The sequence below is a fragment of the Polypterus senegalus genome, chromosome 18 (genome assembly GCF_016835505.1).
Source record: "Polypterus senegalus isolate Bchr_013 chromosome 18, ASM1683550v1, whole genome shotgun sequence".
NCBI lineage: Eukaryota > Metazoa > Chordata > Cladistia > Polypteriformes > Polypteridae > Polypterus > Polypterus senegalus.
The window spans coordinates 22,170,652-22,196,586 of NC_053171.1; the positions used below are offsets into that span (position 1 = coordinate 22,170,652).

The 25,935-nt window shown below is 37.4% G+C and overlaps 1 protein-coding gene across 1 annotated transcript in view; it reads right to left on the reverse strand.

Annotated features, from left to right (window-relative positions):
• Nucleotides 1-711: 711 nt before the first annotated feature.
• Nucleotides 712-25,935, reverse strand: part of prima1 (proline rich membrane anchor 1) — a 103,109-nt gene continuing 77,885 nt past the window's right edge. Inside the window, exons 3-4 of the mRNA XM_039742165.1 lie at nucleotides 8,363-8,489; nucleotides 712-3,924 (exon numbers count right to left, since the gene is read on the reverse strand). Of these exons, the coding sequence (XP_039598099.1) occupies nucleotides 3,828-3,924; nucleotides 8,363-8,489 (224 nt within the window). The 3' untranslated portion in view covers nucleotides 712-3,827. The remainder of the gene's footprint in view (nucleotides 3,925-8,362; nucleotides 8,490-25,935) is intronic.

Here is a 25,935-nt window from a genome sequence, read left to right on the forward strand (position 1 = left end):
TCTGCATTTTGGTAATGCCATAAAAAAAGCATTACAGGCACATGCAGTTACCATGCTGCATGCATTTTTGCCATGTAAGTGTGCAATGTTTCATGACATCATGGGCACCATTGTATATTGAAGCACGTGTTCAGCAGGGCTACTCTGTCTAAATTATTTTGTGCAACAGAAGTATAATTTACTATGACTAGATAAAAGTGTATTTTCAGTTTAGATAAAAGACTTCTGGAATAGCCCTTTTCTTTTTATATTAAATTAGAAAAATACTTTTGGTTTCAACGCTGCTTGAACAAACACTACAAGTTTATATAGTACGTAGAACCCATCTAGGTTCATCTAGGTATAAAGTCAGTTATTAATTATTGATTTCCCCTTCAGATTGTGTTCCAAAGTGGACAGGGTAATGTTTTAGTATATTGACTGTGTACCTCCAATTTAATTAATCACTGTTTTATGTAGTCTTTGTCAAATATATAGGAGACCTGGGTTCGCTTCCCAGGTCCTCCCTGCGTGGAGTTTGCATGTTCTCCCCGTGTCTGCGTGGGTTTCCTCAGGGTACTCCGGTTTCCTCCCACAGTCCAAAGACATGCAGGTTAGGTGGATTGGCGATTCTAAATTGTCCCTAGTGTGTCCTTGGTGTGTGGGTGTGGCTGTGTGTGTCCTGCGGTGGTTCCTGCCTTGCGCCGTGGGATTGGCTCCAGCAGACCCCTGTGACCCTGTGTTCAGATTCAACAGGTTGGAAAATGGATATACTGTATACATATACTGTATATATATAAAATATAGGTTTTTGCCCACCTGGTATTGATGGAAGATTTCTTTTTGAGTATTGTTGTAGATGGGCTGTTAATGTGGTGCAATGTGTATCAAGTTCTAAAACAGTTCTGCATCTCTGTATAAGTACTTGTTGAACTGACTTTTAAACTTAAAGGAATACTCCTCCCAAAATAATATTCCTGTTTGTGGACTACTTTCATTTTCCAGAGTTATTCATTTAACAGTATGTTAGCAAAATATAAATGTGTTTTGCACGTTGTAAGCATACAACATGGTGACTTGATGTGTGGATTACATAAAATGAATAATATGAGATTATTTTTTTTATGGCTGCTTTTGATATTATTTGTTGTTAGCCTGCTTTGGTCACCATTAGGTACTGTTCTATCAGACAAATTGTCCTTTCTCAAGAAAAACATACAATTAATAACTTAACTCAGCTACAGCTACAATCTACTTAGGGTAAGTAGCATATACTTAAAAAAAACATCTTGGGTGGAGAATTCATTTAAAGAATCATTACATTTTATGGCTCCATATGATGGAAGATTATCAGATAGTAAAGATTACAGTTAAAACCACCTCTTAGGATTTTTATAATGGACTGTGAATTCTCTGAACACTACAATGACATTATAATGTTATCTTTATGTAAACCCTGTAGGCTAGATACCAGGTTTTCTTTTGAAGAGCAGCCTTCACCTATTGTAAAAACTGGTGATGTTCACATGAGCTATAAAACATATATAATAACCCTTAACACAATTGGATTCCTTCATAATTCTGGTAATGATCTGTCCTCTGAAATTATCTACTGGAAAAAGTGAGTTAAATGAAACAAATTATTTGAGATCTATTGATCCATTCATCTGAAAATGTTCTGATCCCATGTATTGGACAACTTGAGTGCCTGTTAACCAAAGAATGTACCACTTTACCACTGTAGGTTAATATTTTAAGTCAACTTAAAGGTGAAATAACTATAGTGTATTACAGTAACATATTGATATAGAATACACAGTAATATTGTGAATTTAATGTAATTTGGTAATCACCTACCCTTCTCTCACCTAAAAGCTATATACAAAGGACAGGTACATTTCCTGGCAGGAACATTAATCAAGAACAATTCAGGCCCAGATTCAGGGTGCCATTTAGCTGGGTTAAGCCCTTCCAAATATCGTGTCAAGCTCCTTATAAAAACTTTTAGTTGGTGGATTTTTGGAAGCCTATTACACAAGGCCCTGCCAGTATTTAAGATGCCCCCCATACTATTTCAGGCTGGAGCCAGGGCTAGATGAACTGATTTTTTTTTTTCAATTTTGCTAATTCTCAGCATTTCCCAGAACTCCAATTTGATTTCAAGCTGGATGCCTTAAGTGAGCAGTATTCATCACAATGCTCTGGTTTTGTGACATATTCCATATTTAATGAAATAGACTAGCAAATGTTAATTTAACCTGGTATGTTTGGATCATTCTATATGAGCCGTTAGATGGAATGACAGTGACACTTTGTGCATGCTGCATCTGAAATACACTGTAAAGTTGTGGAAATAACAGATGGGTGGAAATACATTTAAATGATCGATTAAACATTTTATGTGACTATAAAAAAATGTGTGAGTTTTATGGCAGTGATAAAAAATATTTCTTAAAAAATTACTAAACAGTTATTATAAGTGTAAAGATTCATGCCAGAGAGCTACTGTTCAGATTGCACCATGGTAATGACTGACCAATGCGTTATCTATGTGAAGAATAATAATCTACTACAGAGCTGCACATATAATACATTGTTTATGAATATGAATAAGGTATATTACAATAAGGCTTTGTTTTTCCAACTTGACACAATGAACAAAATGTCATAATAAACAAAAACAATACACAAGGCTCACCACGTTGTATGAAAGACTGTGTTTGGCTAGCTTCTGATAGACAGGTAAGACAGATTTCTAAATCCTTGTGAAACTGTTAATAATTCAAGAAGTGAATATAAATGCTTAAACCAAAATTTTAGTGTGTTTTTAGTATGTAATGTTTCAGTGCACTTGACACTCTGACAATGGTCCCTGCACATTGGGTAACATTTCCACAAAATAAATTGCATGCTATGGGCAAAACAGCTCTGTGGTATGTGAAGCTGTCTCTGTCAGTTTCTCTGTCCATCCCACCTTGAAGCGGTATCACATCCTGTTCTAACCTACTTTGGAGCACTGTAGATTACAGAGATGAGAACTGAATCTTTTAGGATTTTCAGCCTGAATGCAGTGCTCTGTGTTTCCATTTTAAACAAATCTGATTATAGAACAAAAGCATAATAAATAAGCCTCCTTCAATCTGCAAATCAGATAAAAGACCCAAATGGTCAAACAAATATTGAACATAAAAATAGCTGCTCTTAAATTCACTTACAGTGCTGCTTGATGTTCTAAATTACATTTTCAGTGTCTAAAAATAATTACATAGCTGATTCAGCTTGCATAGTAAAGACAGGAAAATGTCAAGGGCGAGTAGATTTTTGTTTTTAGAATTCTTGTGTCTATCATTAATTCTGTTTATAGAATGCTTGAAATGTTGCATTATAGCTATACATGGTTAAGAGAAGGCTGCTTAGTCCATGCACATTATGTTTTTATGACAATTATAATGGGACTCTCTCTTTCTTTAGCCATTCATGCTAAGCAATGCTGCCACTATTGAGCACTGAAAAACAAAACAGAAAAACGATAAAAGGCAGAAGAATCTAAAAACATACTGTATTCGACAGACTGCATGCAGTTTATATAATTGTATCATTCTTTCTTTTTTTTAACCTCCGGACTAATTCTTTTATCCATGCCTGGCATTCATCAATGTTTCATTGCAAGGGACTGTTTTCCACTCCAAGTATCTATTGGAATCTTGCCTTCTCTTTCCAAGTCTTGTCGCTTCTGCTTCACAACAGTGACATCTCAGGTGCATTCTGAGGTCAGCTCCTCATTAGAATGAATGGTTGAGAGTGGAAAGAAGTGCAGAATCCAGGTTCTCCCTGTTGAACTTGGACTTCTATGCAAATGTATTGTTGGCATCCATGACCTTGTTTCTGGAAGTCATTGCATATTCACTTTGGCTTGTTCCATTCTCTTCTTTCCTCAAAGGTTTCCTAAAAGAAAAGGCATAGGGCAAAAAATGCTTTCTTAAATAATAATGAAACCACCTGAAAATGTTACAGCCCAGAAAATTCATTCATCTTCTGAGCCAGCTTTTTCTTACACATGGGCAACGAAAGTCAAAGAAAATCCCGGTAGCAACATGCCCATTACAGAGAATGCTCACCTGTAATGTAATTACAGTTCTCATGAACCTAACCTGCACGTTTTTTTGGTGTGCAAAAACGCAAAATGATACTGCCTTGGCTAGAACTCTGGATCTGTTATTTAGTTAGAGGAAAAAGTATCGTATGGAGTTGGAAAACCTCTGTTCAAAAGCATGAAATAACAATTTTAACAAATTATATTTTGCTTTACTAGGTGATACAATTAAAGCAATTTAAAACCATGCAGTAGAAACCTAAAATTAAGAAGACAATTAAATGTGCAATTAAAAAGTTTACTTACAATATTTTACGTACTTTTTTAATATAATCCAAACATGTTATTTCAGGTGAATATCGTGATTCTAGTAAGTGGAACACTGCTATAAAATGGGTATTACTAGGACAGGGGTTGCCAACTCCGGTCCTGGAGGGGCACCGTGGCTGCAGGTTTTCATTCTAACGCTTTTCTTAATTAGTGACCTGTTTTTGCTGCTAATTAACTTCTTTTGAACTAATTTTAATAGACTTGCTATTGAAGACTCAGACCCCTTAATTGTTTATTTTCCTTAATTAGCAGCCAAACAATAATGAGATACAAAATGAACCAAAACAACTGGTGTCCATCATACAATATCTGAAAATAAAGAACGATGAAGGTCTCAGGAATGTTGATCTGCCCAGTTCCCCAGAACATTTTAACAGAGCTCTTAGAAAGAGAAAATCAACAACTTCAGAAATGTCTGCTAATGCATCACGAGAGCAGCAACAAGCCATGGAATTAAAGAACGGGTTTAATTAACGACAGGAATTGGCACCTCATTAAGCAGCTGGTTGGAGTGAAATTGGTTGGAGTTTGAGGCCCTGACTTAGTTGGTCTTCTGTTGGCTCACTCACTTCACATTTCATTTCTGTTAGGGTTACTTTTAAGGAAAGAAATGAAGCAATTCAGAGGAATGATGAAGAAATCTTAAAAAAGCAATTCAATTTAAGTGACTTCACAAGAAGTTACTTAGCAGCACAAACAGGGCACTCATTTAAAAAAAAAGGTTTAGAGTGAAAACCTGCAGCCATGGTGGTCCTCCAGGACTGGAGTTGGCAACCCCTGTACTAGGAGACCGGCACAGGCGAAAGTGCTACCTCATAGTGCTTGGGCTCTACTTTGATTGCTAATTACAGGTTTTTCTGAGTTGACAGTTCAAACCTAGGTCAGGTCAGTCTGTAACTATTTACAAAAACTGTATGTACTGTAAATAGTGAGTGAAAATGTGCTTTGGTTTGCTTTACAATGAACTAAAATCTAACCCAGATTAAAGTTTAAATGCCTGACATTTTAAGCACATACAGTGCCTTCAGAAAGTATTAAGACCCCTTAGTTTTTTTATATTGCAGCCTCGTGCTAAAATCGTTTACATTTTTTCCCTCATGAAGCAACACTCAATCACCCAGGATGACAAACCAAAAACAGTCAGTTTTGCAAATTTATGAAAAATAAAAAACTGAAAAATCACACTGATGCAAGTATTCAGATCCTTTGCCATGATGTTTTAAATTTGTCTCAGTTGCATCCTACTCTACAGTAATCCCTCATTTATCGTGGGAGATAGGTTCCGAGGCCGGCCGCAATAACTGAATTTCCGCGAAGTAGGGACACCATATTTATTTAAGTATTTAACGTGTATTTGGACGTTTTTAAACCCTCCCTGTACTGTTTAAAACTCACCCTTTACTCTATTAATAACAGGGACCTACCTAACATTTCCTTGGGCACCTCTTCCACAGTTTCCGAAGGTGTATCCGTAGTAGTAGTAGGAACTGGCTCTTTTTTGCGAGGCTGCAAAAACATTGTGATCGGCACTTGCTGCCGCTGCTTCTTTTTCCGGTCGAAGAGCAGCTTGTAGGCGGTTATGACGTCATCGACCTTGTTGCAAAATTGGACCGATCGAACGGCGTTTAGGCTCAGCACCAGCCTTGGAAGAAGGAGCACGTTTGGGAGCCATTGCAGGAGGTGAAAATTGAAGTGAAGTTCAACACAAAGAAACCACAAAAAAATCACACACAGTACAGTGTAAAGTAAACCGCTCAGCGAGAAAGCTTGAATAGAAATGGCCGCGACAGAGAGACTAGGGGAGATGCTGTGGGATCTGGGCATCAGTCAAAGCACCAATCACGGGCCCGATTAGAAAGTGGGAAGCTGTGATTTGTCGTCTCCCTCCCACGTACCAATCACAGCCCGTGTTACAACGCACTTAGTCACCGAACTTGTTTTGTTGTTCTTAGACTAGGAAATACTACTACTATATTTAAAACCCGCGAAGTCGTGAATCCGCAAAAAGTGAACTGCGAAGTAGCGAGGGATTACTGTATTGCTCATCATTTAGATAATTCTGCACTTTGTGAGGAGTCTACCGGCAACCAATTCAGTTGATTGGACAAGATTAGGAATGGCACACACCTGTCTAAAAAAGTTCTCACAGTTGAGCAAAAACAAAGTTGTGAGTCTGAAGGAATTGCATGCAGAGCTTAGAGACTGGATTTGTGTTGAGGCAAAGATCTGGTGAAGGCTACAAAAAGATTCTGCATCACTGAAAGCTTCCCAAGAGCATTTACATTTAGTTATTTGGCCGACACTTTTATTCAAGGCAACTTACAACATTTATGAATCAATTGGTTACATTTCTTTTGGTTTTCCAACTGGAGCACGGGCAGGTGAAATGACTTTCTTATGGTCACACAGTATCAATAGCAGGTCTTGAACACAAAACCTCAGGATTTGAAGTCCATGCCTTAGCAACTATGACACACTGCCAGCCAGTGGCTTCAATAATTCTTAAATGGGAAAAGTTTGGCACAGATACAACCAGGTCAAACTGTGCAATTGGGTGAGAACGGCCTTGGTAAGAGGGACGATCAAGAACCCAGTGGTCACTATAGCTATGCTTCAGAGAACCTGTATGGAAATGGAAGAAACTTCCAGAAGGATAACCATCACCACAAAGCCACTGATCTGGGCTTTATGGTCATGTGGTGAGTAAAAGACTCATCACAGTCACACTTTAAATTAGTAAAAAAAGCATCTAAAGGACTTTTTTATTCTGTGAAACATGAATACCTCTGGTCTGTTGAAACCAAGATTGAACTGTGTGGCCTCAGTTCTAATCATCATGTGTACAGCAGACCAGGCAGCGCTCTTCCCCTGCAAAATACCACTCCAATGGTGAGGCATTTGTGATGGCAATATTATGTTGCAGGGCTGTTTTTTAGCAGAAGAAACTTAGAGAGTAGTCAGGGTCAAGGGAAAGATGAACGGAGCATAGTACAGAGAAATCCTTAATGAAAGCCTGCTGCAGTGTGCTCTGGATGTCAGACTAGGCCAAAGGTTCACCTTCAAACAGGACGATGAACTTAAGCGCAAAGCAAAGACAACATAAAAATAACTTAGGAGCTGCTCTGTGAACGTCCTCGAGTATCCCAGCCGGAGCTGAGACTTAAAACCAAATCAAAAACAAGGCTCACAATATTTGACCTGAAAAGAGCTGTCCATCAACAGTCTCCATCCAACCTCACAGAGCTTAAGAGGATCTGCAGAAAAGAATGGCAGATAATCTTTAAATCCAGGTGTTGAATGCTTGTTGCTTCAGACCAAAGAAGACACCAGGCTGTAATCGCTACCTAAGTGACTTCAGCTAAGTAAATGGTCTAAACATTTGTGTCTATGTGACGTTTCCCTTTATTATTTTTAATAAATTTGTCAAGATTTTGAAAATGTTATTGTTATTTATAGTCATTCTTGGGCATTTAGTGCTGCTTGACGAGGAAAAAAATGTGTTTCAAAAATTTTAGCATGTCTGCAATATGGCAAAATGTGAAAAGAAAAGTGAAGTGGTTTGAATACTTTCTGAAGGCAGTATAGCTACAGTCTTCTGAAAATATCAAGGACAATGCCAAGAGTAAAATGCCAGCCTGATGATCATATCAAACACCCTTAGCCATTCAGCTTCTGGGAGATTTAATGTAAACTGACTGATAGTTGAAAGTGAAGGGTAATATGAGCACACACTGAGTCTACAATACAGAATTATTGTGATGAATCAACACAGCCACAGCAGCACATTCCACGTTGTCTTTATATAAACTAGGAATATGGTACAAGTATTATCATTTGTTAGCCGGTAATAGGACTCTCTGCTTTGTCATAAGTTAAAATCAAAAAATAAGAAACATTTTCAAGATAATCTTTCTTCAGAAGACTTTTTAGAACTATAGAAGGAAATAAATTACATCCTACCTTTTTATTGCCTTGTAGCAAACTGTAACCATTATCAGTAGAAACACCAAAGAAGCACATCCCACCATTCCTATGATGCCTATTTCATTCCACCATGGATTTATGGGAGGAATATTAGATTCGGCTGCTGAAAGAGGCAAAATACATACATTTAAAAGAACTGAATAATTGTTGTGCTATGCCAACCAGCTCTCAATGTTGAAAAGGTATGTATTTAAGAATGAATTAATTTGTTAAATATTTACTAAGAGAAACATACTTTCATGAAAAAAGCTTAATTTACCATATCCTATGCCAAAGATATGCATGTTTTTCCTGTGATGCTTTCATAACTCTCCATCAGCAGCATATGTAGCCATCAGACACCCATCACACAACACTCAATGATATCTGTGGTTTAATTTATTACTATAAGTATCACAGACTTGCTGCTCGACATTACAGTACTTGAGAGTGGGTTTATTGCATTTTGCTACATCAACTACGTAGCAGGCACACCTATATTTGCATGATGTGAATGTTGTTTCTACCCTCATCTATCACCCCTTGGCTAAGGTGGTCTAATTCTCTGTGTGCTGTAATTTCCTGTGTGCTGCATAGTACTGCTTGATCTATCTATCTATCTATCTATCTATCTATCTATCTATCTATCTATCTATCTATCTATCTATCTATCTATCTATCTATCTATCTATCGGTCACTTTAATTATCTGTTTTTCATGTCTGCTATATGAGTCCCACCCAAAAGCACAACACAGATTGAATTCATCATTTACTAATTAACTAAATAGCTGGAGCCATGCAAGAGATTCATTCAAACAGCAGAAGGAATATCAAATATATTTCAAATATTTTGTACTTAAAATCCTAAAAGAAGGAGTATGCAATATACTCCAAGATGGAACCTACTAAACTACTATATGCTTTAAAAATGAAAAACATTCACAGCACTACATTTATATAAATTGAGGCCACATTAGTACTTGTACTAACAGGGAGATAGTTCTGTAACATGCACAAATGTGGTTATGCAACCTCCTAATGAGCAAAATGCATAGTAATATTGGTAAGCAACCAACCTATGCCCTCACTCCCATCGGCACATGCCCTTCAACCCACCCACCAAGTGCAGCAGGAGATTAAACAATAAAAAGAAAATACAAAGTTATTCACAGCAACTCACAAATTCTCATGTCACAAGTTGAAGAGAAAAAACACTGAAATCAAAAAACAAACGTTTTTCTAAACTCTCTGGTGATCTATATTCATTTTCCCAATAAAAATTGCCATCTATTATTATGTGCTAAAAGACATAAAATAATTTTTTAAAACATATGGAGTATAATACCCTAAGTTTAAAATGCAGTATCACAGAGCCATTCAACTTGGTTCTTTATGTTCAGTGCCTCAGTTAGACACTAGAAATCATAAATCACCCTACTGTCTACTTTCAGTCTGATTTTGATCAAATTTCATAAAACTGTTTGCTCATTTCAAATAATCCTGCATACTTTTACCTCATTGAGTCTGCCAAGAAGACCATATTGAGACACTGTAGCTACAGAAAGTCATTTTGAAAGCCTCCAGCCTCTAAATTTAGAGCTCAAGTTGGACAGTGTGGTGTGTCCAATTAGACAGTCATTAAATAAGAGAGCAGCACAGATGGCCAAGTGGCTAGACCATTAACATGGGAGATTAGTAGAACACAACAAACAAAATTCAAAACTAGAGTATATTTTAAAAAAATCTTTTTCATCACTTGAGCACTAAGGAAAAAACATAACTGACCATATACAACAAAATGATGAGATTGTGTGAAATTATCCTTCAAAATGGTATCGACCATTTTAAAAACTAACTGAATGGTTATGCCACAATACCAATAAAATATATAAAATCCCCCTAAAAATCTAAATATTCCATAAACAAAAGCATAAATAGCAGACACATCTAAGTACTCCAATACTCTAATGTACTGGCAGAGTATTAAACGTAATGTCAAAGGATTTTCAATTTATCTTTGCTATATTGACCAACACAGAAATTTCCACTGTTCTATTTGCTGAAATAGAAACCAAACACAAAAAAGGATCCTAAACCAAAGCCAAAACCAATTTTCAATTTGCCTCTCTAAGATACATGATACTAGAAGCACTGAATTTTATATTTACGTCTATGAATTTCATTAATTTGTTGTTTTAGTAGTTCTCCAATTAGTCTGGAGTTAAATATCTGCATGTAGAAAACTCTTGAAGTAATGATAAATACAATAAATATCCAAAAGATAGCAAACAAAGCTATTACACAAAGTTAATAAGAAATGCAATAACACTGTCATGGAATTCTTCATTTTTATTATAATAAATCACCCACAAGAGTAAAGATACTCAAATATTAAGAGACATTATGTGATTGTGATGGACGGCCAACGTTTCAGTCTGGCCGGGACATCCCTCAACTAAAAGAAAGAGGAAAAATAGCCTTTTCAGGGCACTACATCCCCCGGGACACTAGATGGCAGCTCCCCTGGAAGGAAATGGTTCCCCAGATTCCCGCAGGGCAACAAGGGACATGGAGTCCGTTTCTTCAGCCCTGTTGGGTGCCGTGGGTGCTGCCAGCGGGAGCTCACCAAGAACCTGGGGACTATTATTGTTACGCCAACCCGGAAGTCATTCCGAGACACGAGGATGGAAGCCCGCAATACTTCCGGGACACTTGAGAAAGGATGATGCAGAGTTTGACCCGAAGAAGGAGTACTTCCGGGTCATGGACTTTAAAAGGACTGTGGGAAACCCAGCAGGGTGAGCCGGTGTTGGGTGGTAGAGGAACGGAGCTGCTGGGAGTGGAGGATTTGATTATTGTGTACAGTGGAACCTCGGTTCATGACCATAATTTGTTTCAAAACTCTGGTCATAAACCGATTTGGTCGTAAACCAAAGTAATTTTCCCCATAGGACTGTATGTAAATACAATTAATCCATTCCAGACCGTATGAACTGTATGTAAATATATATTTTTTAAAGATTTTTAAGCACAAATATAGTTAACTATAACATAGAATACACAGCGTAATCTATACTAATAAAAGGCAAAGCCTTCACTGACTCACTCACTCACTCACTGACTCACTGACACACTCATTACTAATTCTCCAACTTCCCGTGTAGGTAGAAGGCTGAAATTTGGCAGGCTTATTCCTTACAGCTTACTTACAAAAGTTCAGCAGGTTTCATTTTGAAATTCTACACGTAACGGTCATAACGGTCGATAATGGTTGACAACGTCGGCCATGTTGAACTTTCTTATTTATGGCCCCATCTTCACGAAATTTGGTAGGTGGCTTCCCTGCGCTAACCAAAACCAATGTACTAACTTATTTCGGTGGTATGATGCCACTGTCGACCGCCATATCGAATTTTCCAATGTCACTAATTCTCCACCTTCCCGTGTAGGTAGAAGGCTGAAATTTGGCAGGCTCATTCCTTACAGCTTACTTACAAAAGTTAAGCAGGTTTCATTTTGAAATTCTACGCGTAACGGTCATAACGGTCAACAACGTCTGCCATGTTGAACTTTCTTATTCATGGCCCCATCTTCACGAAATTTGGTAGGTGGCTTTTCTGCGCTAACAAAAAACAATGTACATACTTATTTCAGTGGTATGATGCCACTGTCGGCCGCCATATTGATTTTCCAATGTCACTAATTCTCCAACTTCCCGTGTAGGTAGAAGGCTGAAATTTGGCAGGCTCATTCCTTACAGCTTACTTACAAAAGTTAAGCAGGTTTCATTTTGAAATTCTACGCGTAACGGTCATAACAGATGCCGACTGTCTCTTCAACACAAGTCCTACAAATACTGTCGTAATTGAAACAAAACATGAAACTCAAACCGATTATGACAACAGCAATCCAAGCTGTGAGATTTGAAACAAGATTACTGTTCACATGGCCAACTGTACGTTGCATGCTCAAGAGTAAGCTCAGCGCACAGCTGTTCATATTACAACCGGAGGGCCGAGCTCACAATGTGGTATACAAAGAGATCCTTAACAAATAATTATTGGTATATTTTCCCTCAGTTTTTAAAAAGGTTTAATTTTCTTCTTAATAAAAATTTTAAGGCAGTACTTACGCTGAAGTGCGGTATTTATATATATATATATATATATATATATATATATATATATATATATATATATATATATATATATATATACATACACACTCATAACAGTGACAAAACAATTAAATTGACAATCATGTTACGTTATTTTCAAAATGTTTCCTTTTCTTTTTCATTACTTCTTTAACACACTACTTCTCCGCTGCGAAGCGCGGGTATTTTGCTAGTAGTAAACTAAATGTAAAAACATTGAATCACACTGAGAAAACCTTGAACAACAGAGAAAACTAACGCTGCAAGAGTTCGCACTATAGCGCTACAAACTGCTCGCTAAAAACACTTTTTTTTTAATGAGTTTTAAGCACAGGGGAAAAAATTAACATCTGAAAAATCTGTAATTTAATAAACCACAAAGAAAAGTAACATTGCAACAATGCACGCTATGAACCGATCGCTGTAAACAGATGTGAAGTGGAGGTTAAAATCCAATAGAAAAAAGTCTTCATTAAATACAACGAGATTAAAACAATGCTCGGATCTGTCTCTTTAAAAACAAGCCTGGTGCATTCTTTAACTGCCTTCTCAGCCTTATGCGTTCACCCATCTCTCTCGCTCGCATGTCTGTGTGTGTGTGTCTCTTTCCAGCGTGTCTGTGTGTGTCTCTCTCGCATGTGTGTGTGTGTCTCTCTCACGCGCGTGTCTGTGTGTCTCTCTCTCCAGCGCGTGTGTGTGTGTCTCTTTCGCGCGTGTGTGTGTGTCTTTCTCTCATGTGGTGTCTGTGTGTGTGTGTGTGTGTCTCTCTCGCTCGCTCACTGCAAAGGGAATACACAGGGAGTGACTGAACACATGCGGAAATCATACTGACTGTGTGGTTGTGAACAGATGCAAAAGTTTGCCGAACTTTTTGGTCGTGAACCGATTTGTACGTGTTCCGAAACATTTGTGAACCGAGGTTCCACTGTATTATTATTGTGATTATTGAATATTGGTGAATTGTGGAGTGTGCGGTGCTTTATGCACTTTATTTAAGAAAAATAATTTAATATTATTCTTGGTGCTTTTAAACGTGTGTCCTGGACGTCTGTCTGGTGGGTTCAACGGGACAACAGCGCCTCTAGCGTCCACAGATATTTATTTCAAAGGTATATTTTTATCAATAAAGTGCATGCTGTTCACAAACTTAATAGGCTTTTACAACTACAGTAAACATTACTGTTGTGGTGTGCAAAATCTCCAATTTCTTGTCTATATTTACATTATATTTTGCTCAAGATAAAACATAATGAACTTAAATACAGGACACTTGCATAGGCAGTTTAATATCAAAGCATTCTGTTTTCCTGAATTGTACTAGTATCAATCACACTAACATCTGTTTGAACTGAGAAGGAATTCAGGAGATGTCTGAAGCTGTATTGATAATTTTATCACCTGTGAAGAGATGGGCACGAGGATTAAACTGGTTTACAGCTTTGGAAAGGCAGACATGCTGAAGCTTTAAGCTGTATATGATTACTTTGCAACCTGTGAACAGAAGGAGATGCCATGGGACTAGAAATGGCCAAACCAGTTTGCAGCTTGAGACAGGAGGTTCTTAAAACATCAAAAGCGTCATTGTCTGGGAAAATGGACATACTCAAACAGATTAAATAATCTGAGCAAATTCATCTGTCATATTGACAGCCAGCCAGTCAGTCAGGTGTATGTAACAATCACGTGTTGCGAAACCCCTGTGGAATTTCTTAATAAGTATGCCTTGACAGGGAGCGACATCAGAAGAGGGCACCAGCAACGTGCAACCATTTTCATCTGATTGTCAGCTAAAGGATTCCATGAATATCAATTGCTAAATCAATGCCACCCTGGGACATTCATTTTTGACATCTTCAACTTTTTTTAAAAACTGTGTATGTCCAAACTTTGCTATCCACATTTTCTTTTATGCTTTTCACTATTATTGGTCTTTAATAAATACCATGTAGCTTTTAACTTTCTATACTTTGTCTTCATATCTAGAATTATTGAAGTAATAAGGTAAAATTCTTAGCGCACCTGGACCAGTTGGGAATTTGCCATACGCTCTGCTCTGGAAGGTTTATTAAGGCTGAGGGTGAGAGCTCCACCCAATAGTATGGAACAGTAAGGCATTCTTGGTTGAAAATGGCCTGTAGCCAAGGATGTTGAGCCTTTGTATGTTTAAATATATTCCTGGAGACCAAAGTAATATTTAGGTCTGAGATATATTTAAAACATTGTATGTTGTTTGTGCCTGTAATATGTAAGTCTCTTGAAGTGCTAAGAGAGTGACAGGTTGTGTATGTGTTATTCATAAGGCACTTGTGTGGTTTAAAGTGCTAGAGATTAATCAGCTATGTATGCATCATTAATAGGGCACTGTTGTGGCTAGGGTCTGTATGTATGTGTATATCTATGTATGTGTGTATTATTCTTAAGGTGCAACAGTAGGCCAACCTGATAATGAACCTGATGAGTACACTTATCATGGGAGGAAATAAGTAAAGGGTAAGTAAAGGGTAAGTAGAGGAAAATATCACTATATTACTATTACATATAATGGAAGACAGCAAAATTACACTTATCTGCACTTACATCTCTCTGTAAATAATTTATTTCTTTTTCATTATCTTTTAGTTAGGGTGGTGAATTGAAGGCAGTATATCCTTAAGACTGTCATTCTTTATACAATTCGAAATATTCATCTCTTAGGCAACTTAAATAAAAAAAATCACAACAAATCATTGAGGCATAGGATCTTTTCACAAATTAATTCATATTTTCTCTAATCCAAGTAAAGTAGGTCATCTTTCTCTATTGACTTAAAAAATTCTCTGCACCTAAGACTTCTGCATTGGGCTTCACTATTCTATTTCAAATCTCTGTTCACTGATAAATGCATAATGGTACTCTTATTCTCATAGTTAAAATAATGAAAAGAATATAGCTATGTTAACTTTCATGAAAGTATATTTTTCTAACTGCATTTTTCATTAGCTTTGAAATTTTGCAACTCTTCATTCTTTGACTCAATTACATCAAAAACAAATAAAATGGGATTAATCAGTAGCATTGAAATCCAAGAAGATTATTTAAATGGCTTTCTGCATCAAATTAATCTACAATCTCAAGGCATTTCAACTTGTAATAACAACATTTTTCAAAAGTCACCAACCTCTGTCAATTACACTGCACCTGAAATGAGTCAAAACTCATAACATACACATAGCATATCAGGAATTATATTATATCCTGCTAAAATCTGCCAGCATATTACAAGTAATTTTTCTTATTTGTTATTTAAAATAAATAAGTGAAGTAAAACAACATGCAGCAAAAAAATAAAATACTACACAAAATATCACACAATATCCACATAGACATGTACATCATTTGTTTGTCACTGGATTTTTGAAGTACCTGAATAATAATTAAAAGTGTATCTTCTTGGAAGGGGTGCTCACAGTTTCTAAAAACTTATCCTCCTTGTGGAGGTTCATAGATTTTACCTATCCCTTCCACTCCAGGTATTCTTCGTGAGTGGAAGAGCTAATAATATCTAAAGTGTCTCTGTCCCTAATATTGGAACTCATACAAACTAAACCAATGCTTCTGATATGTCTACACAGGGTTATAGAATAACATCTTGTGAAACTAGTTAGAAGAAAACCTCTCACTTAGCGAGGGTTTGCAGTGAAACCCTGCAAAACCATAAAGTGTTGCAACAGATCTTATTAATCACGGTTAGAAGGCTGATTTTTTCTTTTTAAGCAACCAATTTAATTCATCCTTAAATAAAATTAGAAACAATTATCATTAGATTAGATTAGATAAACTTTATTAATCCCATGAGGAAATTCAATAATGTTAGATATTACAAATAAACAGTAAAGTGAAACCACAGAAAAAGAATATTAACAAAGCAATGTTTCAGAAAACAAATGCAATTTTGTGCAGTTCTTTAACTCGGTTAATTTCTCTTCAAAATATTTACATTTATGAGCACATTTTAATCACCAATATTTAAAGCACAGATTCAGGAATCAAATGTTTAAAGTTCTCCCAAAGATCAACTTAAAGACCTGTAAATTAGATTAACTGGTGCATCTAAACTGGCCCAACATGAGTGAGTGTGCCCAGTGACAGACTGAGTGCCACTCCAGAGACATTATATGCCATGCATATGATGCTGCCATGAAAGACTCTGTAAAGAAGAATTGATATTTATTTAGAATTAATATAATCAGTGGAAAGCTAACAACATTGTTATGTATTTAATTAGATCTCCATCACTCTGACCAATATAAGAAGGTATGAAAATGAATGGTTGCTTTTTTCATCTCAAGAAAATGTTTATTCTCTTTGACATGGTGAGGTGAACCAGACATTGTCCACTTAAAGAAGATCCATGAATTGCTGAAGAAATTATTTTAATTGAATAACCAATGGACCCCTGGAAAAACCTCAGGAGGATATGGAAACTGTTGCTGGCCTCAACTGTCCAGCTTGTAGCTGGGCACGTAGCTAACAATACCTCACCTGGAAAAGCACACAGAAAGTGATTGTTTTCAAGAACTTTTCATTGCAAATTAGCAGATGAGTAATCAATGAGTTACATAAATTTATAGGTGTCTTTTGTTTCTTTTACTTCTGTTAACAACATCCAGTGGGTTCTTTATTTCTCTAAAGCTTTGTCTTTATAAGTGGTTCTCACTTCATTGCTCTATGCCTACTTTCTCACATTCTGTTTTGTCCTGTTCTATACTTAATTTCAGCTTGTTCTTGTTTCCTGTCTTTGTCCTTTTGCATTCTGTAAGTCATGATATCTTTATACTACAACAGGCACCATTCAACACAAGGCATTAGTGAACAGATACAGTATAAATGACAGCCTGTTTGCATGTAATTAAAATTCCATGTGCTGACAGAAGGGATATAAAATTAATCACACAAGCTCAATGCAAACAAATCAATTTGCATACTCGTCAATTATATGAACATAAAGTCATTATGATTACAGAAACATCCAATCACTTTGTGAACCTAAGTCAAGTATTTAAAATGTGCGTTTGTTTCACTTTATGTATATTACTCCAATTGTTCTTCTGCTGCAAGAGGTTCAATCCATTCCTCATCTCACCTAACTTAAATTAAATAGGAGGGCACATTCGATTTTGGAATAATGAAAGAAAGGCAGTAATCATCCCTGAACAGAATGCACATCACTCACACTTACACTTATTTACCTTGGCTTGTGGTGATGTTTTATGTATTTATGGGTTTTCTTACCTTATTTTTATCATTATTTGTAATAGTCCAAACCTCCAACCATCTAGTAATTTACAATCAAAAATGTCAGCCTTTTTTCTGAAATACACTTAAATTTAATCTATTTAAAGCTGACTGACCAACTCACTCACACACTCATCAACAAAAATACTATTTCCCATTGAGTTAAAAGGGTGAAATTTGGCAGAATAGTGCATGTAGGTCAGTATGTATCGACTAAGAAAGGACATTTTGATATATCAATATTTAAGAGTAAACACCCCAAACCTCTCACAATAGAAATTGTTGGTAATTTTTTTATTTGCTGATATTTATTAATATTATGCTAACATACATACTCTTGGCTGCAATGAAACTGTGCTTTATGCAAATGATGGGCGCAGAAGAATTGATTGGCGGACCACACACATACCACTGGTAGTCAAAAGCATGACCAGATAACTGAAGAATGGGACGGTGTCCTGGACAGGAAAAAATAGAAGAAAAGCAACTCCCTTCCTGCCCCTGCTCTTTATTCACAGCACTTAAAACATTAAGGGAGAAATGAATTGCTTTTTGATTATGGTATTGCAAACTAGAAGGGAGAATTTCGAACTTAGGTAATGGGGAAATAAATTTTTTTTTACAGTGCTTGAAGCTAATGCTCCATGCTCATACTGTACACTAGTGTAACACACAGGGACTCAGCATTTATGTTTATGTATCTCAAGCATTGGTTTGCACATATACTCACATTCACAGACTTTAAAGGGGGGGGGGCTACATACAAATGAAATACACAAAAAGAAATACTGTCCTTGACAGAGTGGCATAAACAAATGAAAATAATAAATATCTATTAATGATAATATACACTAAAATTTCACATTATTCCTACTAATTACCAATTTCAATTCAAAAGAATACACTTTCCTTGTATTTTGCAATGACCATCAACAAAAGCCAAGTCACTTGGAAAAGCAGAAACTGATCTAATGCAAGAAAGTTTCACTCATGTGCAAATGTATATAGCATGTTCAAGAGTAAGTAGGTCCAGTGACTTATTAATATTATTATTATGCTTATTTGGCTAGTCTATTTATCTAAGGCAACATAACACCTGAGATATAATTGGTTACATTTTAAATTACAGTTAAAAGTCTTAGGTCCAAAGGATTAACCACTACAACACACTGCTTTCCAATAACATTAGCCTGTGGAGAAAAACAAATTTTAAATATTGTATACAGAAAAGCACTTAGTTACACAGTACTTCTGAGACACCAGACTAACTGATGGTACTAAAACTAATGCCCGTTATCTCATGGAATTTCATCACACACCTAGTACAGCTTTATAAATTTAAAAAGTGTACAACAATCTTACGTCTGCATTTTACAAATAGTGTATTGAAAAAAAAGATTAAAATTGCACAAGATTCTCCTATTTTATTAAAGTTAAAGACTCAAAACACTTTTACCATCGTGATCACAAAACAGGTATAAAATAATGATGATATTTTACACAATACAGTTATTATCCTAGAAGTAAGAGATGTTTAAAGGAGTCCTTTATAGAGAATTCCAAAATTTAGGGCCAATATGTAGTTTTAATAGCATCGTTAGGGCCATCGTAACATATTTAAGAGTGAACACTTCTATGGTGATAGGCTTACACAGATTTTACATCTACAATTGTTTGCTTAGCAGATGCATTTGTCCAAAGCGACTTACAAAACACGTCAGCATAATCAAGTAAACATCAATCTGTGCTGGGAACTGTTTGGGAACAAGTCATACAGAACATGTTACAAATTGATCATCACAACTGAAAAGTTCAAAAACAAATTACAAATCTTTGGTTAGAAAAACCTAGCAACTAATATCAGTTAAACAGAAATTCATCAAGCTAGATATTCTTCAAATGCTTCTTAAACACATTTAGGGACTCAGAAGCTTGAATGGCAGTGGGTATCTTGTTCCACCAGCTAGGAGTTAAGCATAAAGAGAATCCAAATTGAGATTTGATACTACAAAGAGGTGGCATCACCAGAAACTGTTCAACAGCAGGCCTAAGTGATTGAGAAGGAGCATAGGACTTTTCAAGTATCTCCATATATATATATATTTTGACCCACTGATTACTCTGTAGGAAAGCATCAAGGATATGAACATACTAGGTGTCACTACACAAAGACAACGTAGTGATTTGAAAAGAGGAATGATGTGTACTGAACACCAGACATGCTGCTGCATCTTGAATTATCTGCAGTGGCTGGGTGACACATGCTGGTACTCCTGCCCTTAGAGAGTTGCAGCAGTCCATACGTGACAAGATCAAAGCCTGCACCAAAAGTTGTGCTTGCATACTCTGTCATACACGGTCAGATCTTGTGGATTTGTACAGAGTGAATCTGCAAGACTGACAGACTGTTGCAACATGGTCTTTGAGGGACAGTTGGTCATAGATCACCACCCCAAGGTTGCAATTAGAAATGGAAAGTGTTAGTGAAAAAGAGCCAAGCTGAAAATAGGTTGCAGAATAGACAAACAAGCCAGAAAAACATTTTCATAATGGGATGCTGCAGTACTGTCCCATGATTTATTTACCATGGAAGATTATCCGTGTGGTCAATCAAATGCAATTTCTCAGTGAAAAACAGAGGTGGGGATCTAAAAGTTGCAAAAATACTTTGAGAAACAGACTAGCTAGGAATGAACATAAAAAGTAAAGAAGGTGCAGAATTCTAGCAAATGACAGGGAGATGTCCAGAGCAACATGTTAGTGGAGAATGCTGTTAGTTCAAGAGTCAACAAGCAACAGGTGGACAGCAGAGATGTTTATACTTCCAGAAGTCATTTGAAAAAATACATTTTAGTTTTGTACTGTAGAGAGGGCTTCAAAAGAGACAAATCAGCCAGTAAGGAAAAATAAAACTGGATTGCAGAAAAAAGTACTAATGTGTCATTGGTTAAGGTGTATTAGTGATGACGCAAGATCTGCTTCAGGCCTGTGTAAGCACTACAGAGCTGAACAGACATTTATAGAAGATGACAATAAGAGATGGTCACAGATGTACAACAGCATTGGCTAGGGTCGTTAGAAGGTTATCTAGCTGCAGTTGCCAGTAGAATAAAACAAAGAAACATGCTGATTTAAATTTATTTTGATCTCCCGTTTTTTTAAATAGTCAGTGTAAAATTAGATCAACCTGACTGCACTCACTACGCAGCATTTTATGCTTATTACATTTATTTTCCACACAATAATTATTATATCACAGCAATATATTTTCTGCTGTATGAAAACAAACATTTCATATGTGTTTCTAAACCATAATACTAAGTAAATACACATTGCCACTTAATGAGTACCAATATAAAGTTACTGTACCTGTAGCTTAAAAATGAGGGTTTTGCTCTGCAGAGAGAGTTTGTGTGTAGCCAAGTGTTAATGAGCCATGTAACTAGATTTCTGCCTTAATTGCTTTTGTCACCCATTATTTTTCATTTTTGACAGTTAGAGCTGTACTGGGAGAAATACACTTAGCAACCTAAAACAAAATCCATTACAAGAACAGACTTTAGCCTTCAGTAGTCTGACAGTTTTTATTTCCTTTATATATCAAAGATAACATACAGCCAAATCTGAAATGTCCCCAAAGATGCTGTACTTGCTCACCTCATATGTATGTGGATTAGTTAACTTATTCTTGGCGGATGAAAGCAGTAGCCTAGCGCATCTTTAATATTTTCCAGTTTTACTCTTGTATTATTCTTTATCTTTTCACACTTTACATTCCGCATTTGACAGACTATTATCCTAGTGTGGTAAGGTGGCTAACAATTGCGATCAGAAGGTTGGTGTCTCTGTTAGAACCATTGCCTCTGTGAGTGATCCTGAGTATTTTGCTTAATATGCTTGAGCTCTAGTTGTAAAAAATATCTATATTCTACTATTTATGTTCACAAAAGCAACACTATACAATAAGAACAGTTTATATTTGTAAAATTCAGAGTGAATTAGCAATCAAAATGTGAACATCAAAAAAATACTTTTTATATTTTCATGCAGGCAGAAAATGTTTAGAATTACCAATATAATACTAGTTAGGATAATCTTGCTTTTTCTGCTTATTCAGAGAGCAGCTTTATTCTAACACTGATCATTTATCTCATTTCGAGAAAGTTAGTAAAAGGAGTAAAGACAAGAGCACTGAAAAATCATAAAGAAAGATTTACTGTGTGTATTTCAACAATACCAAAAATTCCATTTAGTATTACATTATTTGCTTTTAATCTTCCAAGTAGTGTCTCACCCAGGCTTTGCACCTTGTTTAAGACTAACCCTGCCAGGAAAAGGTGCTGGCCTTGAGAATAAGTGGGTTAGAAAATGGTGGGATTGATGCCCCGATCTCCTAACAAAAGCCAGTTAAGGAAAAATATTGTAATGAGCCAGGGGGTGCAGGAGACAAAGAAATGAAATTAGATACTTTACCCCTACTACGAGTGGTCCTAAAAAGGACCTTTGGCATCTTCAGCAGGTGCTTTAGCCATGCTGCTCAGGTGTTCAGTGGATCAATGCTCTCTTAGCATGTCTGGTCCTTTGCCCACACTTACATGCCATCTGGTTTTGCCTCACTCCGTTCACCTGGGGTCAGAGGCAACCCATATGCCACTTGTTTCCCAAGGCCAGGGTCCACATTTAAGACTCGCTTCTGGTTGCACATCAGGGCTGATTGACTCTGGCAGCTTGGAGAGGCACCCGAAGTTGGTTCTATGCTTGCTTCTCCTGACAGTCCCCTTGGACAGGTCTTGGCCACCAGTAGCTTGTCTCTGTCAGTTCTAGACATAGTACTCATCTATCCATTTATCCATTTTCTAGCCTACTTACCTTCTTCTGTTTTGCTGAACCAAAAGTGCCACTCCAGAAAATTACAACTAACATTGTCACTACTATAGATAATTATGAAACTAAAACACATAGATAAAGAGGTTTTGTAAGGTATGATCTGACTAATTGCTTACATATGTCTCCCAAAGTAAGGCTGTAAAACTTTCATTTTGATAATTTATAAGCATATCATGTCTATTCTTTTTGTTCTGTATATATACAGTATATATATATATATATATATATATATATATATATATATATACAGCAGTATATATATATATATATATATATATATATATATATATATATATATGTCACACACGCGAGTTGGAGGCAGTCAAAGAGCCCAAAGGTGAGTGAAATCTCATGAGACAAGAATTTATCACGTGGTACTTACCTGAATCTCTTTCTACCTACAGAAAACTGGAAGAAAAATAAACCCATCCATTTTCAGTTCCAAAATGGCCGCGATGACATCACTTCCGGTTCCCATCCAATGACATCACTTCCGGTTCCACACTCAACTACTCCTGTCTGCTCACGATGACGTTGGTTCCGTGGTCCCGCCTCCAATCGTCACTTCCTGCCAACCATTTCCTCTCCCATCATCCCATCTGTTATTTAAACGCCATTTTGTTACCATGTATTCATTCATTCTGTACTGAAAAGTCATTCTGAATCAACCATTTTTCACTTTGTCTGACGACAATATATGGGGACGATCCCCAAATCTTTTTCTATTTTTGAAAGACTCTTTATTTATTACATTGGCGTAGTCGGCAGGATACTTGTTCAACATGACAGAAGAACAGGACCTCAACGCTGTACTAAGTACAATTGTGGGAGATCTACAAACTCTGAAAATTCAGATGGGGGAAACCAGGACCCAATTGGCGGAAGCGAGGCTCGTTCCCGTGCTGGTGTACGGACGGAGGTAGCTCGGTCACAGCCAATTCAGTTAACCCCCTTGACTGAATCTGATGACATTGAGTCTTATTTTTTGATTTTTGAGCGTGCAGCTAAGCGGAACGCGGGCGAGGTCGGAGTGGGCGTACCTACTGGCTCCCTATTTGAAGGAACGCGCAGAGGGCTTACTACGACTTAACTGAGGAGCAGGCGGCCAATTATGATGCGCTAAAATTGGAGGTGTTCAAACGCTACGGCGTTTCACCAGAACAACAGGCGAGAGAGTGGAGGGAGTGGCAATTCGATCCAGAAAGGCCGTTAAGATCGCAGGGCTTTGAAGCCTGGGGCAAGGTGTGTCGCTGGCTACGCCCGACATCAACTCCTCCCACAAAATGGCTGAGCTCCTTGCCTGCGAGACATTTGTACATGCCCTCCCTGACCACATCGCCCAACAAGTAAGAAAGCACAGTTACGAAGATATGGACACCTTAATCCAAATAGCGGAACGTCATTGGGCAGCCTGTAAATCAGGGCGGTCGGAAAGGTCCTCTCCCGAACCCAACAGATACGTGGGGCAGCTCCTGAGCCCCTCGACAAACTCCCGAACCTGCCGTTGTAGAAGGGACAGACTAGCCGGTCCCCTCGCTGTTTCAAGTGTGGGGAGATCGGACATCTGTCCCCGAACTGTGCCTACGAGCCTATGGATTGCTCGGTAGTAAGGGGAGAAAGGTACTGTGCCACAGTGATTAATCCTCTGTCTCTTCCATATACAGGTGCAGTTATTATAAATGGCAGAAAGGTAAGGGCAATGTTTGATTCGGGAGTAACATTTCGATTGTTGCTACCCGATCGTATTACCGCAACAGTGGACTCAAGGGAAAACCAGTCTAAAATGTATACATGGGGATATTAAATATTATAATACAGCCAGGTGTGTAATATCAGTAGCTCATAAATTAACCAGTATGGCTATGGCTGTATTACCCGATCCCCCTTTTCCAGTCATATTAGGAAGAGATTGGAATAAAATTAACAGCGGTAATAACGTAACTGCATCTAATAAGAATTTGGGCTTAGTGATGGAGAATAATGCTCCGACTGCCTCCACGCCGTGTCCCTCAGTAGCACGGATCCATACGGGTACCCAGTGCGAAAGTTTTGATGTCCCATCGTCCTCTGCGGAGCTGATACAGTCGACGCAGAAGACGTAGAGACAGTAGCCCCTCCCATTGAACTCGAAAGAGATCCTATACAAAACTTAACGTCCCAGTTCCTATTAACTCCATCGTCATTTAAAAGAGAACAATGGAATGACGATTCATTAAAAAATGCTAGAAATGCAGTAGTATCTACTGACGGTTATACAAACCTAGATCCCATGCCACCGATGCCGTTCTTTGTAATTAAAAATGATTTATTATATAGAGTGGCAGAACACGAGGGTGAAGTGCGGGCTTTGTTGTTAATTCCACGTACTTTTCGGCTAAAGGTATGTGAATTAGCACATGCCCACCTTCTAGGAGCCCATTTAGGCTCCGAAAAACTTTGGAGAGGATAAAACTCAGATTTTATTGGCCGGGAGTTAATGAGGAGGTCAGGCGATTTTGCACTTCATGCCCGGAGTGTCAACTTCGCCAGATACCCAGAAGGTCTAAAGCTCCTCTTATTCCCTTCCCTGATTGACATCCCGTTTGAACGAGTTGGTATTGATCTCGTTGGTCCATTAGAACCCTCGTTAAAAGGTTTTAAATATATTCTAGTTCTAGTAGATTATGCCACTCGCTTTCCAGAAGCTGTTCCGTTCGCTCAGCTAATTCAAAAATATCGCACGGGAATTAGTAGGGATATTCGCGTGTTGGGATCCCCAAGGAGGTCTTAACAGATCAAGGGACTCCTTTCACTTCAGAAACGTTCAGGGAAGTGGCCAAATTACTCAGGATAAAACATCTGAAAACATCGGTTTATCATCCCCAAACTGATGGATTGGTTGAACGTTTTAATCAGACGTTAAAACAGATGTTACGCAAGGTAGTTAACGAGGACGGAAGAAACTGGGATCAGTTGCTTCCTCTCGCTTTGTTTGCCTATCGGAAGTCCCTCAAACCTCAACAGGATTTTCTCCTTTTGAATTATTGTACGGAAGGCAACCCAGGGGGCTTTTGGACATGTTAAAAGAAGGATGGGAGGAGGAGGTACTCCTACTTCAAATATTCTTGAATATATCGCAATTACGCGATAGACTAGAGAAGATCAGACCTATCCTAAAAGAGAATTTAGAAAAAGCGCAAGCAGCACAGTCACGTTATTATAATAGAAACACCACCATTCGGGAATTTGTCCCGGTGATCGTGTTATGGTATT